This window comes from Pteropus medius, unplaced genomic scaffold (assembly GCF_902729225.1).
Source record: "Pteropus medius unplaced genomic scaffold, Ma_sr-lr_union100, whole genome shotgun sequence".
Lineage (NCBI taxonomy): Eukaryota > Metazoa > Chordata > Mammalia > Chiroptera > Pteropodidae > Pteropus > Pteropus medius.
The window spans coordinates 2,499,632-2,514,129 of NW_024342474.1; the positions used below are offsets into that span (position 1 = coordinate 2,499,632).

Sequence of the window (14,498 nt, forward strand, 5' to 3'; positions counted from 1 at the left end):
AAAGGAAGTGGGTTCATGAAAGGATAGGAGGTGAGAAATTAGATAGAACTATTCCAAAAGTTTTGTGGTTTGAAAAATAGAAAAAATAAAAACAAAAAGGAGAAAAATGGAGCAGATGGAGAAAGAAATGTCATCCAGGTGGCACCCAGATTTTGATTTTTAATATGAGAGAAATAACACTGGTCTGTATCCTTATTTACAAATCCAGAGTAGAGAGAAAAATTGAGAGAGGAAATTACTGAATCAGTGGCCTTGAGTAGGCAAAGGCGGATCTAGTGCACAACAAAAAATGTCTTACTATGGTTCCTTAGAAAAACAAAGCTTCATATGCTAACGTAGTTTAATACATTAAAGCTTCATATTTTATTGGGAGGGTAAAACTACAAGGGAGCAGTAATAAATATAGAGTGAGTGAGGTGGGAAAGGAAAGAAAGCAAATATAAGAGAATATTAATGATCTGATCATAGCTTTGTGACAAACTTATAGCTCAGTCTTCCAGGACATCTTCAGAGATGCCATATCAGAGAAGCTGGTAAGTCCCTAAAGAGTCCAGAATTCATTTAACAGTTCACGCCTCTCAACTGGCAAAGTCATCTTCCTTAGGGAAGACCCAGGGTGGGAGGCAAGGCAGCAAAAGGAGTAAAATAACAAGAGAGATGGCAAGTTCTTTGGGCATAGATGCAGATAGGTGGGTAGTGGCGGAATTTGTGAAAATTCTCTTTTGTTTGCTTCTATTTTCTCAATAAAATCAGCTGAGTGAGAGCAGGGGATGATGAAGTTTGGGAGATTCATGGTCGAGAGGAGGTTAAAATGCTTATCTGGAAGAATGGGAGGTTTAAAAGGACCAGGGAGTCGTGGAGGACCCACATCGTCTAGAGAGTCTGCAAAAGCTTCCCGGGGCAAAGGATCTCGAAGCTGAGACCTTAAGAACGAGCTAGAGTTAATCGAATGGACAGGAGACTTATCTTCTAGAAAAGGGAATACAGTATGTTAATGCCTGAGGACTAGGAAAAAGCATAGCACAGTTGAATATAAAGATTGCTAAGTGTGGTGCATGATGAGCAAAGAGTAGGAAGTGAGTTTGTGAAAATAGGTAGTTGGAAGATTTGTTCTTCAGGTCTTATTTCATGGGACTGTGTAGATAATATCTATAATAAGAAATATTAAAATATATTAAATTAACAAATAATCATTCTTAACTATTTAATTAGTTTTGATTAAGTAGGGGCTTGGTCTTGTCTGACAACATTCATAATAAAAATACTTGATGCATTAAGGTTACTGAAGTGCCAGTCAAGAGTTAAGAAATTTATAAATACTTCTTAAATTCAGATACACTGGGAATTACTGATGTCCCTAATAAAAGTCACAATTAGTCTCGTGGACAGAAATGTAAGCATAAGTGCAATTCACAAATATGAAAAGTACACATCATTTTGCAGATAATAGAGATTATTATCTTCAGCTCCTCTGTAATATTTTTATAGTTATTATATCAGAGAGGAATTTAATGATATGCTATTTAGTATCTTTAGTAGAAGTATCCTAAGAGCATCCTCAGAATTACACAAACACACATCTGTGCACACACATAGATATTCAGAACTTTGGCAGAGAAGTGAAATGGAAGACATAAAAATAAAACTAATTACTATCTTGGCAATAAGAGTTCTTTCACTCTACTTAGCCATCTCTCTGAAAATAAGACTGCATTAGCATCAATTCAGATAGTAATGTTTCGATACTTATATCGCCAGAAGGTTTTTATCCTTTGATAAATCATCAAAATATACTTGGATATAACAACATCTAAAACTATAGGAAATTAAAAGCAAATTTGATAGAGTAATGAGAATATTTTAAAAATAAGTCACTTGAGTTATCTTCAAATTTTAGGTCTTCAGCTAAACTTGCTAATACTGCCCTATGCATCTTGTGTATCCTGATTTGAGGGCACCCCTTTGATTTTGTTCATTTTTTTACTATATAGTATTGGCATGTCTACCATGTTTTCAGAATTAATGCTAAAAGCTATGAAGAATACTAAAAGAAGTACCTACCTTTGGAGGGATTCCCAGAGAAAACTCATGAGAACTAGTGTTCTCCATCCCCCACTCAAATAAGGTAATTGGCTTAAGTCCATGAGGCTTCTTGAAGGGGAAGAGAGGTCTGCTAGAACCACATGAATTGTGAGTGCTTCCATCATTAGCCATTAAAATACAGTGGAAAAGTTAAGTCACCATATGCATGACATGCTGTGGTCCACAGAGGGGGAGAAGTGGTGTGCCTCCTTTAATTACTCCCATGGAACTGAGCACATGTCTGGCCATGGTCTTTTCTTTTACTATTTTCCAAATAATGAGCACTCTAATTGCTTCAGCTGGAGCAGCTCTTGGTCATTTTAATACCCAGCTGCCAGTGTTCCTTCCCTTTCTTTCCTCTATTCTCTACACACACATTCTCCTTTCTCTCCCTCTTTTACAGCCTGAATTTGATGAAGGTCTGGTTTTTACTCCCTGAAAGTTTAAGTGGCTGAATTAAATCACAACTTGCTTTGGTCAATCACCCAGGGAGCTTTTTAGGAATTGGGGAAACATTTTATTTACGACTCAACTTTCCACCTGTGCTGACATGGCATGGAATTTATAGCTGTATTGAAAGCGTTATAACCAGCACCTCAGAAATTCCACATTCTCTTGAGCTGCATTATTATGGAACATTTGTCATGCAGCCAATTGCTGTGTCAGCCCCTAATTGATTTATATTAGCATCTGTAGGAACGAGGTGGAGTGAGGGTGGGGGTGAGCCTGGGACCACGTCAGACAACCCAATTGCTGAGTTTCCTGTGGACGTGAGAGATTTGTAAACAGAATTGAACATTGACACCATAATTTTTTTTTAATTTTTATTTTTATGCAGCATGTTTAAAATTACAATATTAACAAAGCCAGTATAAACTTTTATCAGTTTGTGAAAAGTTGAGTGAGCTTGCCCTCTCTCTGCCATGTTATCACTTAATTATAAAGAACACCTGGCCCTAAAAAAGGGAGATTCATTTTTCCCTGGGGAGGGGTTAAATAAAGAAACTAAGAAACACCTTCAAAATGTTCTCCTCTGACAGCCTTCATTTACAAAATATAGTAGTTAGCTTTAATAGCCCTCTTTTATACTTAGATTCCACTCCTGGATTACAAACATAAATCAAAATTACTCATTTAGAAACACCTGGTCTGAGATTAGGTCCAAGTTGAGGAAATCTGAAGAAATTAGCAAAAGAGGATCATGGTGAGAATGCCTAAGACACTCGTTCACTACAATATTGGTTCTCAGGTGCAAATGTCTTATACAAGAGCTCCCAAACAGTGGAACTCCCAGAGTGTCTTGGCCAACCCAATTTTAATTGTTGGTATTTTTAATGGACACCCCAGTCCATGCCACTCCCTAATGTATCATATCTGGTACAATTTACACATTTAGATTATGTGCCTGGCTTCTGTTGGTATGTGAGTTTGTGATGATTTATACACTCTCTTCTAGAAGCTTCTGCAAGAGTTGTGGTTCAGGGAATAGGGGATAATAGGAGATAGGCATGGTGTGAATGAGGAGACTACAGAGATATGTAATGGAAGAAAGAGGTGACTTAGGTTATCTGGGCCTCTGGCTATGGGACAACCACAACTAAGAGGAACTCTAGGGAAAGGGCCACATCTTCCTGCTGCCCCCAGAGAACTATTGGATGGTCAATAAAAGCCTTAGCGACAGACCTGGGGCATAGTATATCTGGGCCCCAGAGCTCCTGCCACAGCAGACCTGGGATACAGTGTTCCCTGGTCTCTATGTGCGTGGGTTACAGTACTCTTTGTTCATAGCATGCTTATGTCACAGTGTTCCTTAGGTACCATGTGCTTTGATTACAACTTGCTTCAGCTTAGTCAGAATGTACCCTGGTGACATCGTTCTTGGGCCACAGTGTTCCTTGGTCCCCATATGCTTTGGTCCCAGCATATTGGTCACAGAGCCCCTCAACGTGGTATACTTTTGTTATGGCATCAGTATGCTTTGGTCATAGCATGGCTTGGTCACAGTATGCTTGCTTTCTTGTGCCTGTGTTTATGTGGATGGGTCACAGCAGCCCTCAGTCATTGTGGGCCTCTAACTCCATGTACCTGGGTCATAGAGTACCTAGCATGCTTTGGTCATTACATACACGATGGTCACCATGTAGCTGGATTACCGCACACCTGCATCACTGTGTGCCTGAATTAGGGCTCATCTGGGTTACAGCTACAATGTGACTTCCATTTGCAAAGGAATGGTAATTAGAAATAATTGCTTAGAGTCTAGTGTTCTCATGGGAGGTGGTGAGGATGGGGGGATTCCAGAAGTCAAGTAAGAGAGACATGATATAGCCAATGAGATAGGTACTCAAAATCAGAATGATATGCATAGTAAAAGAATTTGTGCCCCAGAATATTAAAGTGGGCATTTTGGACATATGTATGCATACACACAGAAGATAGGGAAAGGATTTATACCTAAATGGTAACTATTAGTTTCTCTGGGTATAAAAGTCTTCTTTTATTCTTTATTCTTTGTAAACTTATTCTTCATTTTTTTCAAAGTTCTCTTAATTAATTTACTTTAAGGAAAACAAAGCTCTTTATTCGTCGAGACCCACCTCCAATGTGACAACCTCTGGGACATCTCTTCAGATGGTTGCCAGTCAGAATCAATCATTTCTCCTTTTGGCTTCAGGACCCTGTCTCTGCCATGCTCAGGGACCACACTCAGGTAGTGGTGAGGATAGGCAGGAATCTGTCTTTTCATCTTATTCATCATTGTCTCTTTAAAAACCTGCTTTTCCTTCCCCAGCAGAATATGACAGCATATTTCTATTCACAAACTACTCAATGAACCTTTGTTGAATTATTTACAGTAAACTCCGCTCTCTCCATCCCTGTACCAATTCCACGAAACTTAGAAAAAAGTGTAGAGATCATTTTCTCAGTTTTCTTCCTCCATGTTGAAATGCAACTAAAACTTTCTAGAGAGCAGGTTATGTTCCTATTCCGAAGAACAGAATAGAAGGTGATTTCATGACATCATTTATCCCATTACAGTTGAATAAAGCTTTTCTTCATAGACAACTTTCTGTCCTCTTTCTTCAGTAGAGGCCTACCGCTGATTCCAAGAGCAGTTAAAAGACCTGCCCCAGGATCATTAAAAAATATCAGTTCAAACACAACACAGGAATTGTTTGCACCTGTGGGGTCCTGGGCCCTTACACCCAGCCTTTAGTCTTCTGAATGCTTTCGGATACGTCATCTCCCTTGATCTCTACAACATTCCTAGGACAAAAAGACTGTACTTATTTTATCAATCATATTTTACAAGTGAGGAAATAAAAACTTCCACACTCAAAGTGTAGTTTCAGGTCAGATGGAGAATGCAAGTCTTGGTCTTCTAGCATCTAATCATAAATATGGCTTTTCTTTTAAATCCTCACTTGTAGAGTGAGATAATTGAGGTAAGTATAGGATTAATAACTACAATATTTTGTTATTCTTCCATAACAAAAAAAGAATTTGTCCAAGATTTTCACCAGCAGAAATGAAAGCATGTTTTTTATTTGCTCTGTTATTAAATAATAGTAAGAGTAAAATAAATGATAATAGTAGTTCTTTTTATTTAACCCAGATGCTTGGAACTATATTCATTTGTAATACTTATCTTCACAGAACCCCTGGAAAGTATGTGTAATTTCCAATGTACATATAGGAAAACTGAGTCTTAGAGATATTAAATAATGCACATCTTACATAATGAGTTAGAGCAGGAATGTCTAACTCCTAAATCTGGGATCTCACCACTAAACTAACATGCCTCATGAAATTATAAACACTTGTTTCATTTGTATAATATTGTCAATATTTGTTCTACAAATAAATAAAAAGCACTGATGAGGTTTGATCTAATTTGTTTATAGTAGCAAGTTTCTCTTTTTTTCTCATTCCTGTAACACACTTCTCTAGTAGTGAATGCTCCTAGACATTTCCAAAAATATGGCCCCCCTGAAAATAAACTCAATTGTGAATATTCAAACATTAAATGGGTTTAGTTCAGATACTTATTTCCAACTTTCCTCTAAAAAAGTTGTTGAAGCTTCTTAATTGTGGAATAGTAGATACATAATTTCACTATGTTTATCAGTACATATTAAACTGATCACAAGGTAGTAATCTAATCATACAACAATGACATCATTAAAGAGTTGACTTACCTTCTCATGCATTAATCTTTAATGTGTGGCCAATAGGAATCCAGAATTTATGAGCCATTTCTTTGGGTGCTTAGAAGGCTTAGTGTTGGTGGGTGTGCATTTTCTGAGTTACATCTGGGCAATGGGGGGGGGATCTAGTGTGAAGAAAAATGACATTAGTATTCACAAGCTCAAACTCTAAAAATTATTAATTGAGAGTTAGGGAGTATATCTTCCAGTCACAATGTACTTACCATGACCTAATCTCTTAAATAGGCTTTTATTTTACTCACTTGTAAAATCCATGGTATTCTGTGGTTCCCAATTAGCCAAAAAGTTCTTACATATTTACTAAAAATGATTTTCATTAGCTTCTTCTAATTCTATAAACTCATGGGAGCCTACCCCACCCTGAATGACTTCTTTCAATCCTTCTCCTTCAAAGTACAGACACATCTTTCAACCTCTCTTCATTGCCACACTCCTTGATAACCTTGACTATACTTGTCTTTATCACCAAACCGTATTCAACTCTCCACAGCCTGGGTTCTACCACCATCGTCCTGACAATGTTCTGACAGAGCCATACGAATACCCAAAATAAAAGACCATTGCTGGCCTGCATTTTATGGGAGCTTTCCAAAGTAATTGAAATCGAAGGAATGTATCACTGATATTGAAGTCAGAATGACCCGTGTTCACATCTTGGATCCTCTAGTACTCCCTGGCCTGGGGGAAGCTGTTTAACTCTCTTTGAGTCTCAAGTTTCTCACCTGTAAAATGGGAAGAGTGTTATGAACATTGAAGGATTATAAACTTTGAATAACACAGTGTGTTAATGATTCTAGAACTATGCAGGACAATTCCTATAGGCCTCCTACTCCAGCAATGCTGTGTATGTAATAGGAATTTTTTGAGAGTAGTACCATTGTCCTTATCTCTTCTTCTTACCCAGCTAAATTCCACAGTCAATCTCTATAGGTATATACTTCCAAATCCTTTCCTCCTTGCTTCATTGTTCTCACATGACAAAACTACAATCCTGGATGAATACAGATCTCTGCCTTCTCCATGCTTCCACCTACACAGCTCAATAAGGCTGAAAAAAAAAAAAAAAGAAAAAGTATCATAAATGTGCACCAAACTCAAACAGGCTCTTAGGGCAGTCTAGACTCTATACTATATATTTTATTACCATTATTCTCCCACTTTGCAGGTCATATCTCTAACACCTCCTCCTTTATTTTCAATGTCAGTCAGCTCCTTATTCACCGAGTAATTAGAAGATATCAGAAGAGAACTCCCACTAGCTCCCACCACCACATGTGCCTGTATCAGTGCCCATGCAGTCTCTTTCCTCTTAATACCAGAATTGAGCTGTCATCCATGCTCATTGTTAAGGTTGCCCACTGGTACATTAGACTCTGGCACCACAATTCTCTCTTTGCATCCCTTGTTTTCTCTCATGCATCATCATTTTTACTGGATCTTTCTCATTAGCATGAAAATATGCCAGGTTTTTATCTACCATCTTATAAAACAAAATCAAACAAAACTCTCTTTATCCGGCTTTTTTCTTACAGTGGTTGTTGCTCTATTTCTCTTTTCTGCTGTAGCAGACACCTTGAAAACATTGTTTATACTTTATGTAACTTAATTCTTTTCATTTTCACTTGAACCTACTCTAATCAAGTTTGCACTGCCAAGACTCCACCAAAACAGTTACTATCGGGGTCACAAATGATCTCCGCATTGCTAAATGCAGTGATAAATTCTCAGTTCTCATCTTTCTTGGTCTGTTAGTAGACCTGACATGGTCGTATATGCTGTAATCAGGATTTAAAGTTTAGCTCTTGAAGATTTTAAACAGGAAAGTGGCAAATTTTGACCTATTTTAGAAAAATAATTCTAATAACAGGGAAACAATGAGTTGAATGAGACAAAGGACAAAAAGACACTACTGCAAGGGACAGATAAGGGTCTGAACTTGGCTGCAGTAACAGGATAAGAGAAAGGCTTTGAGAAAAATTCAAGTGCAAAATCAACAGGAATAGTGATTATTGATGATTAAACAAGCAAGACAGTACCAGAACTAAAATTGTTTTGGGATGCAGGTGGGAAAAAAAAAAGATAATCAGCTTGTTCTAGGTATTGTTAGAATTAGACAAAATTAGTGCCAGTTACATAGGCCCTAGTAAGCTATAGCTTAACACATTGTATTATAAGTATTTATGAACCTGTTTCCTGTACCACTGATAATTAGGACAAGGATCGATTTTACCTAATTTTATCTCACTGTGTGAAATATATAACTAAGTATATAAAAAAATGTTTGAGAACTGATAGTGTTAACTCTGAGCTGTAGATAGGTCAAAATAAAACCATATGCAGAAATATCAAAATAACTACCAAAAAATGACAATAATTTCATGAAGGCATTAGATGTTGTGTTCAAATGTGATGTACGAAAGTCAAACTCGTCAAATTAGAATCCAAAATCAACCATGAAATTCAACAGATAAATGAAAAAGAAATGTAAAAATCCAAGAATGATACTTAAGTTATGAATTTCTTTGCCTTATTCTTTAAATTGTATTTTCAAAATTCTTTAAGTCTATGGCCATGCCACCCTGAACGTGCCTGATTCCATCTGATCTTGGAAGCTAAGTAGGGTCGGGCCTGGTTAGTACCTGGATGGGAGACCACCTAGGAATACCAGGTGCTGCAGGAGTTAAAAAAAAAAAATTGAAAAATGTAATCCTAATAAAAAGCTACATGTGAATATTGGTCATAATTTCTTGTGTTCATGGACAGCAATCATCATATGTGAGGATATGGAACTTAGGATATAGAATTCAGATCCTTGACAGCAGAATAAGAATGGGAAATATACTTGCAATTTTTACAATAGTAAGTCTTTGATAAATTGTATACATTTCAATCTATAATATAAACTTTCTTGTTTTGACTTGATAATATACCTCAAGTAAAATCAAACACCTTTATTAAAAGACAGCCCACCACATCACATTTCTCAAAAAAAAAAAAAACCCACAAAAAACCAAAACAAAATACAAAATACAAATGGCTAAAAATATTGGGATAATTCAGTACTCAGTAAATAAATGTATGTGGGCAAACCCTCTGTTAAAAGAAAACAGCAACTAAAATACCTCTGTGCCAGTTGAGGTCAAATCTAAACTCTCAAGACTGTCAGTACTCAAGCACACGTTAGCTTAAAAACCACCAGGGAAAAGATAGGTTCTGGTAACTAGATATTTCTGGAATATTGAAATTATTCATGAAGAAACTGTACCCCTCTTTGAAGACGCTAAGAGATCTGGCAAGACATTGTGTTATTCGATGTTAATAGAATGCTCTCTTAAATCATGATTTCTAAATTATCCTATTACACAAGTCCAATCACCACAGATTCCAAGAGTAGGAGGGACAGAGCAGGCATTTTGCAACGACATTTGGTTCTCATTCTCTTTAAAAAATACCAATCTAGCACATCTATTGTAATATTGGCTATAAATTACTTCCTATTACATTAAATCAAAAGGACTAAAATCCCTCAGTGTGTACAAAGACCAAGTCATTTTTCTCCACCCCTCCCTCCCTTTTTTAATCAAGTTTTTAAAAATAGTGCCATTGGCTTTATTCTGAGAAATAACTTTTGGTTCTTTCTGTAGGACCACTGTGAAAATAAATTGTAAATGTTCCAGATATTTTTTATAAAATGTTGCCTGCCACAATTAAGGAATAATTCCCCCTAATATCTTAAAAAACAAACAAACGAAAAAACAGGTAAGATTATACACAGCGACTATCTCATCGTTAGTGTCAATAGTGGAAGAAAAAAATACAAAAGTTGTGTGAATATCTATTAGTGCATATTGTACATGAACTGATTTTGAATCAGAAAGCAAAGACAGATTAAATCAAAAATTTTAAGCATTCCTCCTCATAAATAAACCAAGTGATTTGATATTTATTTATGTGGGTTTTCTTCCTGTTGGTTATTTTAGTGTATCTGAATACACACTAGATGTATTTTGTTAATTCAATATGGAGTCTCAAAATTATATTCTTTTCCTGCAAATGTCGAGGAAAAATTGAGCCCCTCCTGTTTTTCCAAACAGCTAAGAGTATATATAATCCATAAATTTCAACACACAGAGTAAAAGGGGAAAATCATATTGATGTAGAGTGAATGTAAGTTTTGAATTTCAGGCATTAATGATTTAAGCTTTTGTGCTTGTTTGGAAAAATTAAATCCTTTAAAAGAAGGTCATAATTATTGAATAGGCCCCTAGCGATGCTTGTATCACATCTGGCAATAATGAAGACAAATTAACAATAAGATTTGAAAATCTGGCAATATGATAAAGGCAAGCATATGAAATCACTTCTCTGCACTTAGTCACTGGTGGTCCAGGGAAGAATTGACTTCCTGTCTTGGACTCTGGTGTCTAAATTAAAGGAGGAAAATCTTATTGCAATCTGGGTTCCAGGCTTCTGGCTCACAAATAACAAAGCTCTAAACTCACTAAGCAGGAAAACTTTACCCCACTATATTCTCTAAGAATCCACTTTTCTAATACCTGCTTTTAATTTAGTTCAAAGAACTGACAATGACATAAATTCACACCTTCAATAGGTTAGTGGATTTTAAAGCTTAAGGTGCTCTATTAACCCCTTTCCATACCAATTTATCTTTAGAAAGAGTTCTTTTTTAAACTACAGATGTGAACAGAATTTACTAAAAAAAAAAAAAAATCATCAGCTAAATGATTAAACTTAATAAATTTAAATTACTTCAAACTGTCACTTAATTTTGAAAATGACTATATTCATTTTTTTACATATATATGCCATGCATGTAATGACCTTTTCACCTAACTACTGTTTAAAACAAATAGTTTAAATAATTTTATGTGTTTAAAGTAACAGATTTGATAGTTTTTAACAAGCAGAGCTGATGACCAAATTAGAAAAACATTTCATTCTTAAAAAATGTTGTAGAATAGCTTAGAAGTACTTTTTCTGTAAGAACTGCTCATTCAGCAGAAAATCATTAAGAACAGCAAAGAACTATACTAGCATCCCATTATAGCCTAAAATAGTGGATGAAAACCCACCTCTACTATTGCCGTTTTAACTACAGATACATGCAATAAACCACTCTCGTTACAATTAAAGGGATGAACATGAAACTATTTGGAAAAGCAGAAGGCATTAGACTACGTAAGGCATTATTATAATTAAGGAAACGTGGCTTGACTAGTGACTTGAGTAATGGTGATTGTACCACATATTACACGAGACTATAATAAATCTTTTGTTCGTAGAGTTGGCAATAATGTATCTCGAATCCCTGTAGCTCCTTCTCGTTTCTCCATGTGCTTTCACATACACGAATCTGATTTGAGTCTGTATTACAAGCCTGGTAAGTAGGCAGAATGGTCATTTTTTGCTCCTATTTTTATGTGTGGTGTCTAATTTTTTATCAATTTGAGACATGATAATATGAAATAATTAAGCCTATAATGTGTTAAAAACAATAAAAATGTTTTGATGGAGTGTGGGTCAAAATGACACATTTTATTAAATGTAATGTACAAAATAAAATGAAGTGACCTCTACTCAAAAAAAGACACGACAGGTATTATTTAAAATGCTTTAGTACTTATTTTCAATAAAAAGAAATCTGGCATTATAAAAATACATAAAATAGTCATGAATTTATACCATTAATTTACATAAGATTTTTTTTTTTGCATAAAACAAAGTTATAAAATAGTTTAGAAAGGAATTCTTATATGAAAGTTACTCCCAGTATAAAATTTTTATAACTTTTTGTAATTTTGGTCCATCTGTATAAATAAGTCATTTTATTCTTTTAAAATTCTAATCCCATTTAAAAACATAGGATTCTCTCTCTTTTAAATAAAAGCCCACTTGAGGTAGTATGTTAGTGCTCTTTGGTCCCAGTATAGTCTATGTGTCCAAGTCGTAAGACTGAAAATTTGGAGTCCTATGGTTTTCTAATGTCTGTTTATAGGTACATGTGTGATTTTCTTGCTGAAAATCTGTCCTTTCTTTCCCATCTTCCTCTGACTCAGAGTCTAGGTCTGAGGAAGAATGAGTCTTCAAGTGAAAGGCTCTTGGCTGACAATCTGATGGCTGTCCAAAGCTTGAAAAGGCATCCAGGTGAGGTCTCCTCAGAGGCTTTCCAAATGTTCCTGAACGAAAGAAACAAACCCCTTGAGCATATGCTCCTTTTGCTAGCATGTAAATCAACAAAAAGCATTCCAAATGGAGCACCTTACCCCATGAACAAAAAGAAGCATTTTCTACAGGTCCGCATAATGGTACTGGGATGTATGTATATTTGTGTTATGGTCAGAGACTTACAGAATGGATCTGAGGATATTTACACCCCTCTCATACGCCTCTTCTAAATACATGCATCCATTCTTTATCACTTCTCATGACCTCTAGTAATATTAATCATTGAGGAGTGAAGTTCCTCAGTATAAGTTCTCCCAAAACCTAGCTTTAGGACTTTAGAGCACACAATTTCTATGAAGGGCATTTAGACAGTACCATAAAAATAAACTGTGCCTGAATAAAGTTTCTTTCAAAATAATCCTTCTGTCGTGCCCTTTCCTTTTTAGTAGCAAAATATTATACAATTGACTCAAATTCCTGCAATTGTATTAAAGATATTATTTTCACTTTTTCAAAAAGGAATATAAATATACTGTTACAAAACATAAAATTTCTTAATAGCTGGGTAAAATGTTTTAAAATTCAATTTTTTAAAAAGCAAGACAAGTTGTGGTTTATTTTCCCACATCTCTATTCAGTGAAAAGATGATCTCAGTTCTTCCACCCCATTGATCCCATGCACCAGACTAAAAAAATCTGCAAACGAATCTTGGTGCCAGCCACTGTCCACCACCACCGACACAGGCTTTATGGCTCTGAGGTCTCCCTTGTCAGAGGTAGTCCAGCTTGGCTGGCAAGCAGTTGTTGCCAGGTAGGAGGCCATCCACCCTTTGACTGTGGGTTCAGTTATAAGCCATCAGACATCCCAAACCACAATCATGCAGTGCACACAACTCCACCCCAAAGGCTGTTGTGGCCCAAAACCACTTTTTCCACGTGGCTGACAAACTGAGTTGCTAAGTCACTCCCGAAACTTGTGTTCTAGATGATGCCACACACAGTGTTACCCAGAAAGCTCCTTAGGCTTAGTTGTGGATTAAACACATAATCAAAAGAAATCCTCCATGTCTGACTTTGCTTTTAGAAACATGTATAGTAACAAATAGAATGTCATAACAGCATTAAAAAACAAAAAAACATTGTTCGCCAGTTTGGCATTCAAAGCTCTCATTGCTCTCTGACGTGCAACATGGAATATGGGTCCTGAGTCAAAGTATCTCATAATTTAATAAACTTACCCATGAACGAATTACTTGAAGGAACTGATACTGGCTCTGAACTTGGAGCAAAATCTAAAGAGGACTTGTTTAGACGTGCATTTTTCATTCCGGGTCCTTCGTACTGAGAGTGAGTAGAGTTGATGAACTTCCTCACATGTGATGGCCATCCAGTGTCACTGACACTCTGTTCACACGATTCTTCTGACGGATGAGGACATGGGTAGCACTCTTTCCTCTTTATGTAACTGGGCTCACAGTGGTCCATTAAAGCTGTTCTTGGATCAGGACCACAACCTTTTTAATTTTGGGACAATGTCAGAAGGAGGTAGAGTTAGCACTTCCAGAAGTCTCTGAGGAAACAGAACTCAGTAAGAAAACCACATACCTGTATGATAGGCTTCAAAAGGATCTGAGCCATATACATTCCCCTTCAAATATACAGGGCCTGATGGTCCCAAAAAGGGACAAAGGAACGGATCTGTGGCAGCTTCCACATCGGCTTCACTGCTGTTGTCAATATGGCATGTCCCTTTAAAATAGATATCTCAGTCACTGAACCAATTTTATTCAAGGACCATTCAACGTTCTCTCCAGTTTTGGCATTTTCCATATTTATAGATAGAAACTTTGGATAGAGTATCATATAAAGAAAAAAAAATACAGAAATATAGGGTTTTTAAAAAATTTATTGAAGCCTATGAATTAGCAATTAAGTAAATCTGTAACTAAATCTTACTAAGAGGACCTGATTAACCACTGTACTAGATGTGTTAACTTGGTG

At 36.2% G+C, this 14,498-nt stretch overlaps 1 protein-coding gene and 1 pseudogene across 1 annotated transcript in view; one reads left to right on the plus strand and one right to left on the minus strand.

The window, feature by feature from the left end:
- The first annotated feature begins 8,872 nt into the window (after positions 1 to 8,872).
- LOC120605181 (uncharacterized) lies at positions 8,873 to 8,991 on the plus strand (annotated as a pseudogene).
- A 2,938-nt stretch (positions 8,992 to 11,929) lies between these two features.
- The window catches only part of LRIG3 (leucine rich repeats and immunoglobulin like domains 3), a 44,832-nt gene continuing 42,263 nt past the window's right edge, over positions 11,930 to 14,498 (minus strand). The window contains exons 17-19 of the mRNA XM_039865861.1: positions 14,103 to 14,246; positions 13,736 to 14,011; positions 11,930 to 12,508 (exon numbers count right to left, since the gene is read on the minus strand). Of these exons, the coding sequence (XP_039721795.1) occupies positions 12,264 to 12,508; positions 13,736 to 14,011; positions 14,103 to 14,246 (665 nt within the window). The 3' untranslated portion in view covers positions 11,930 to 12,263. The remainder of the gene's footprint in view (positions 12,509 to 13,735; positions 14,012 to 14,102; positions 14,247 to 14,498) is intronic.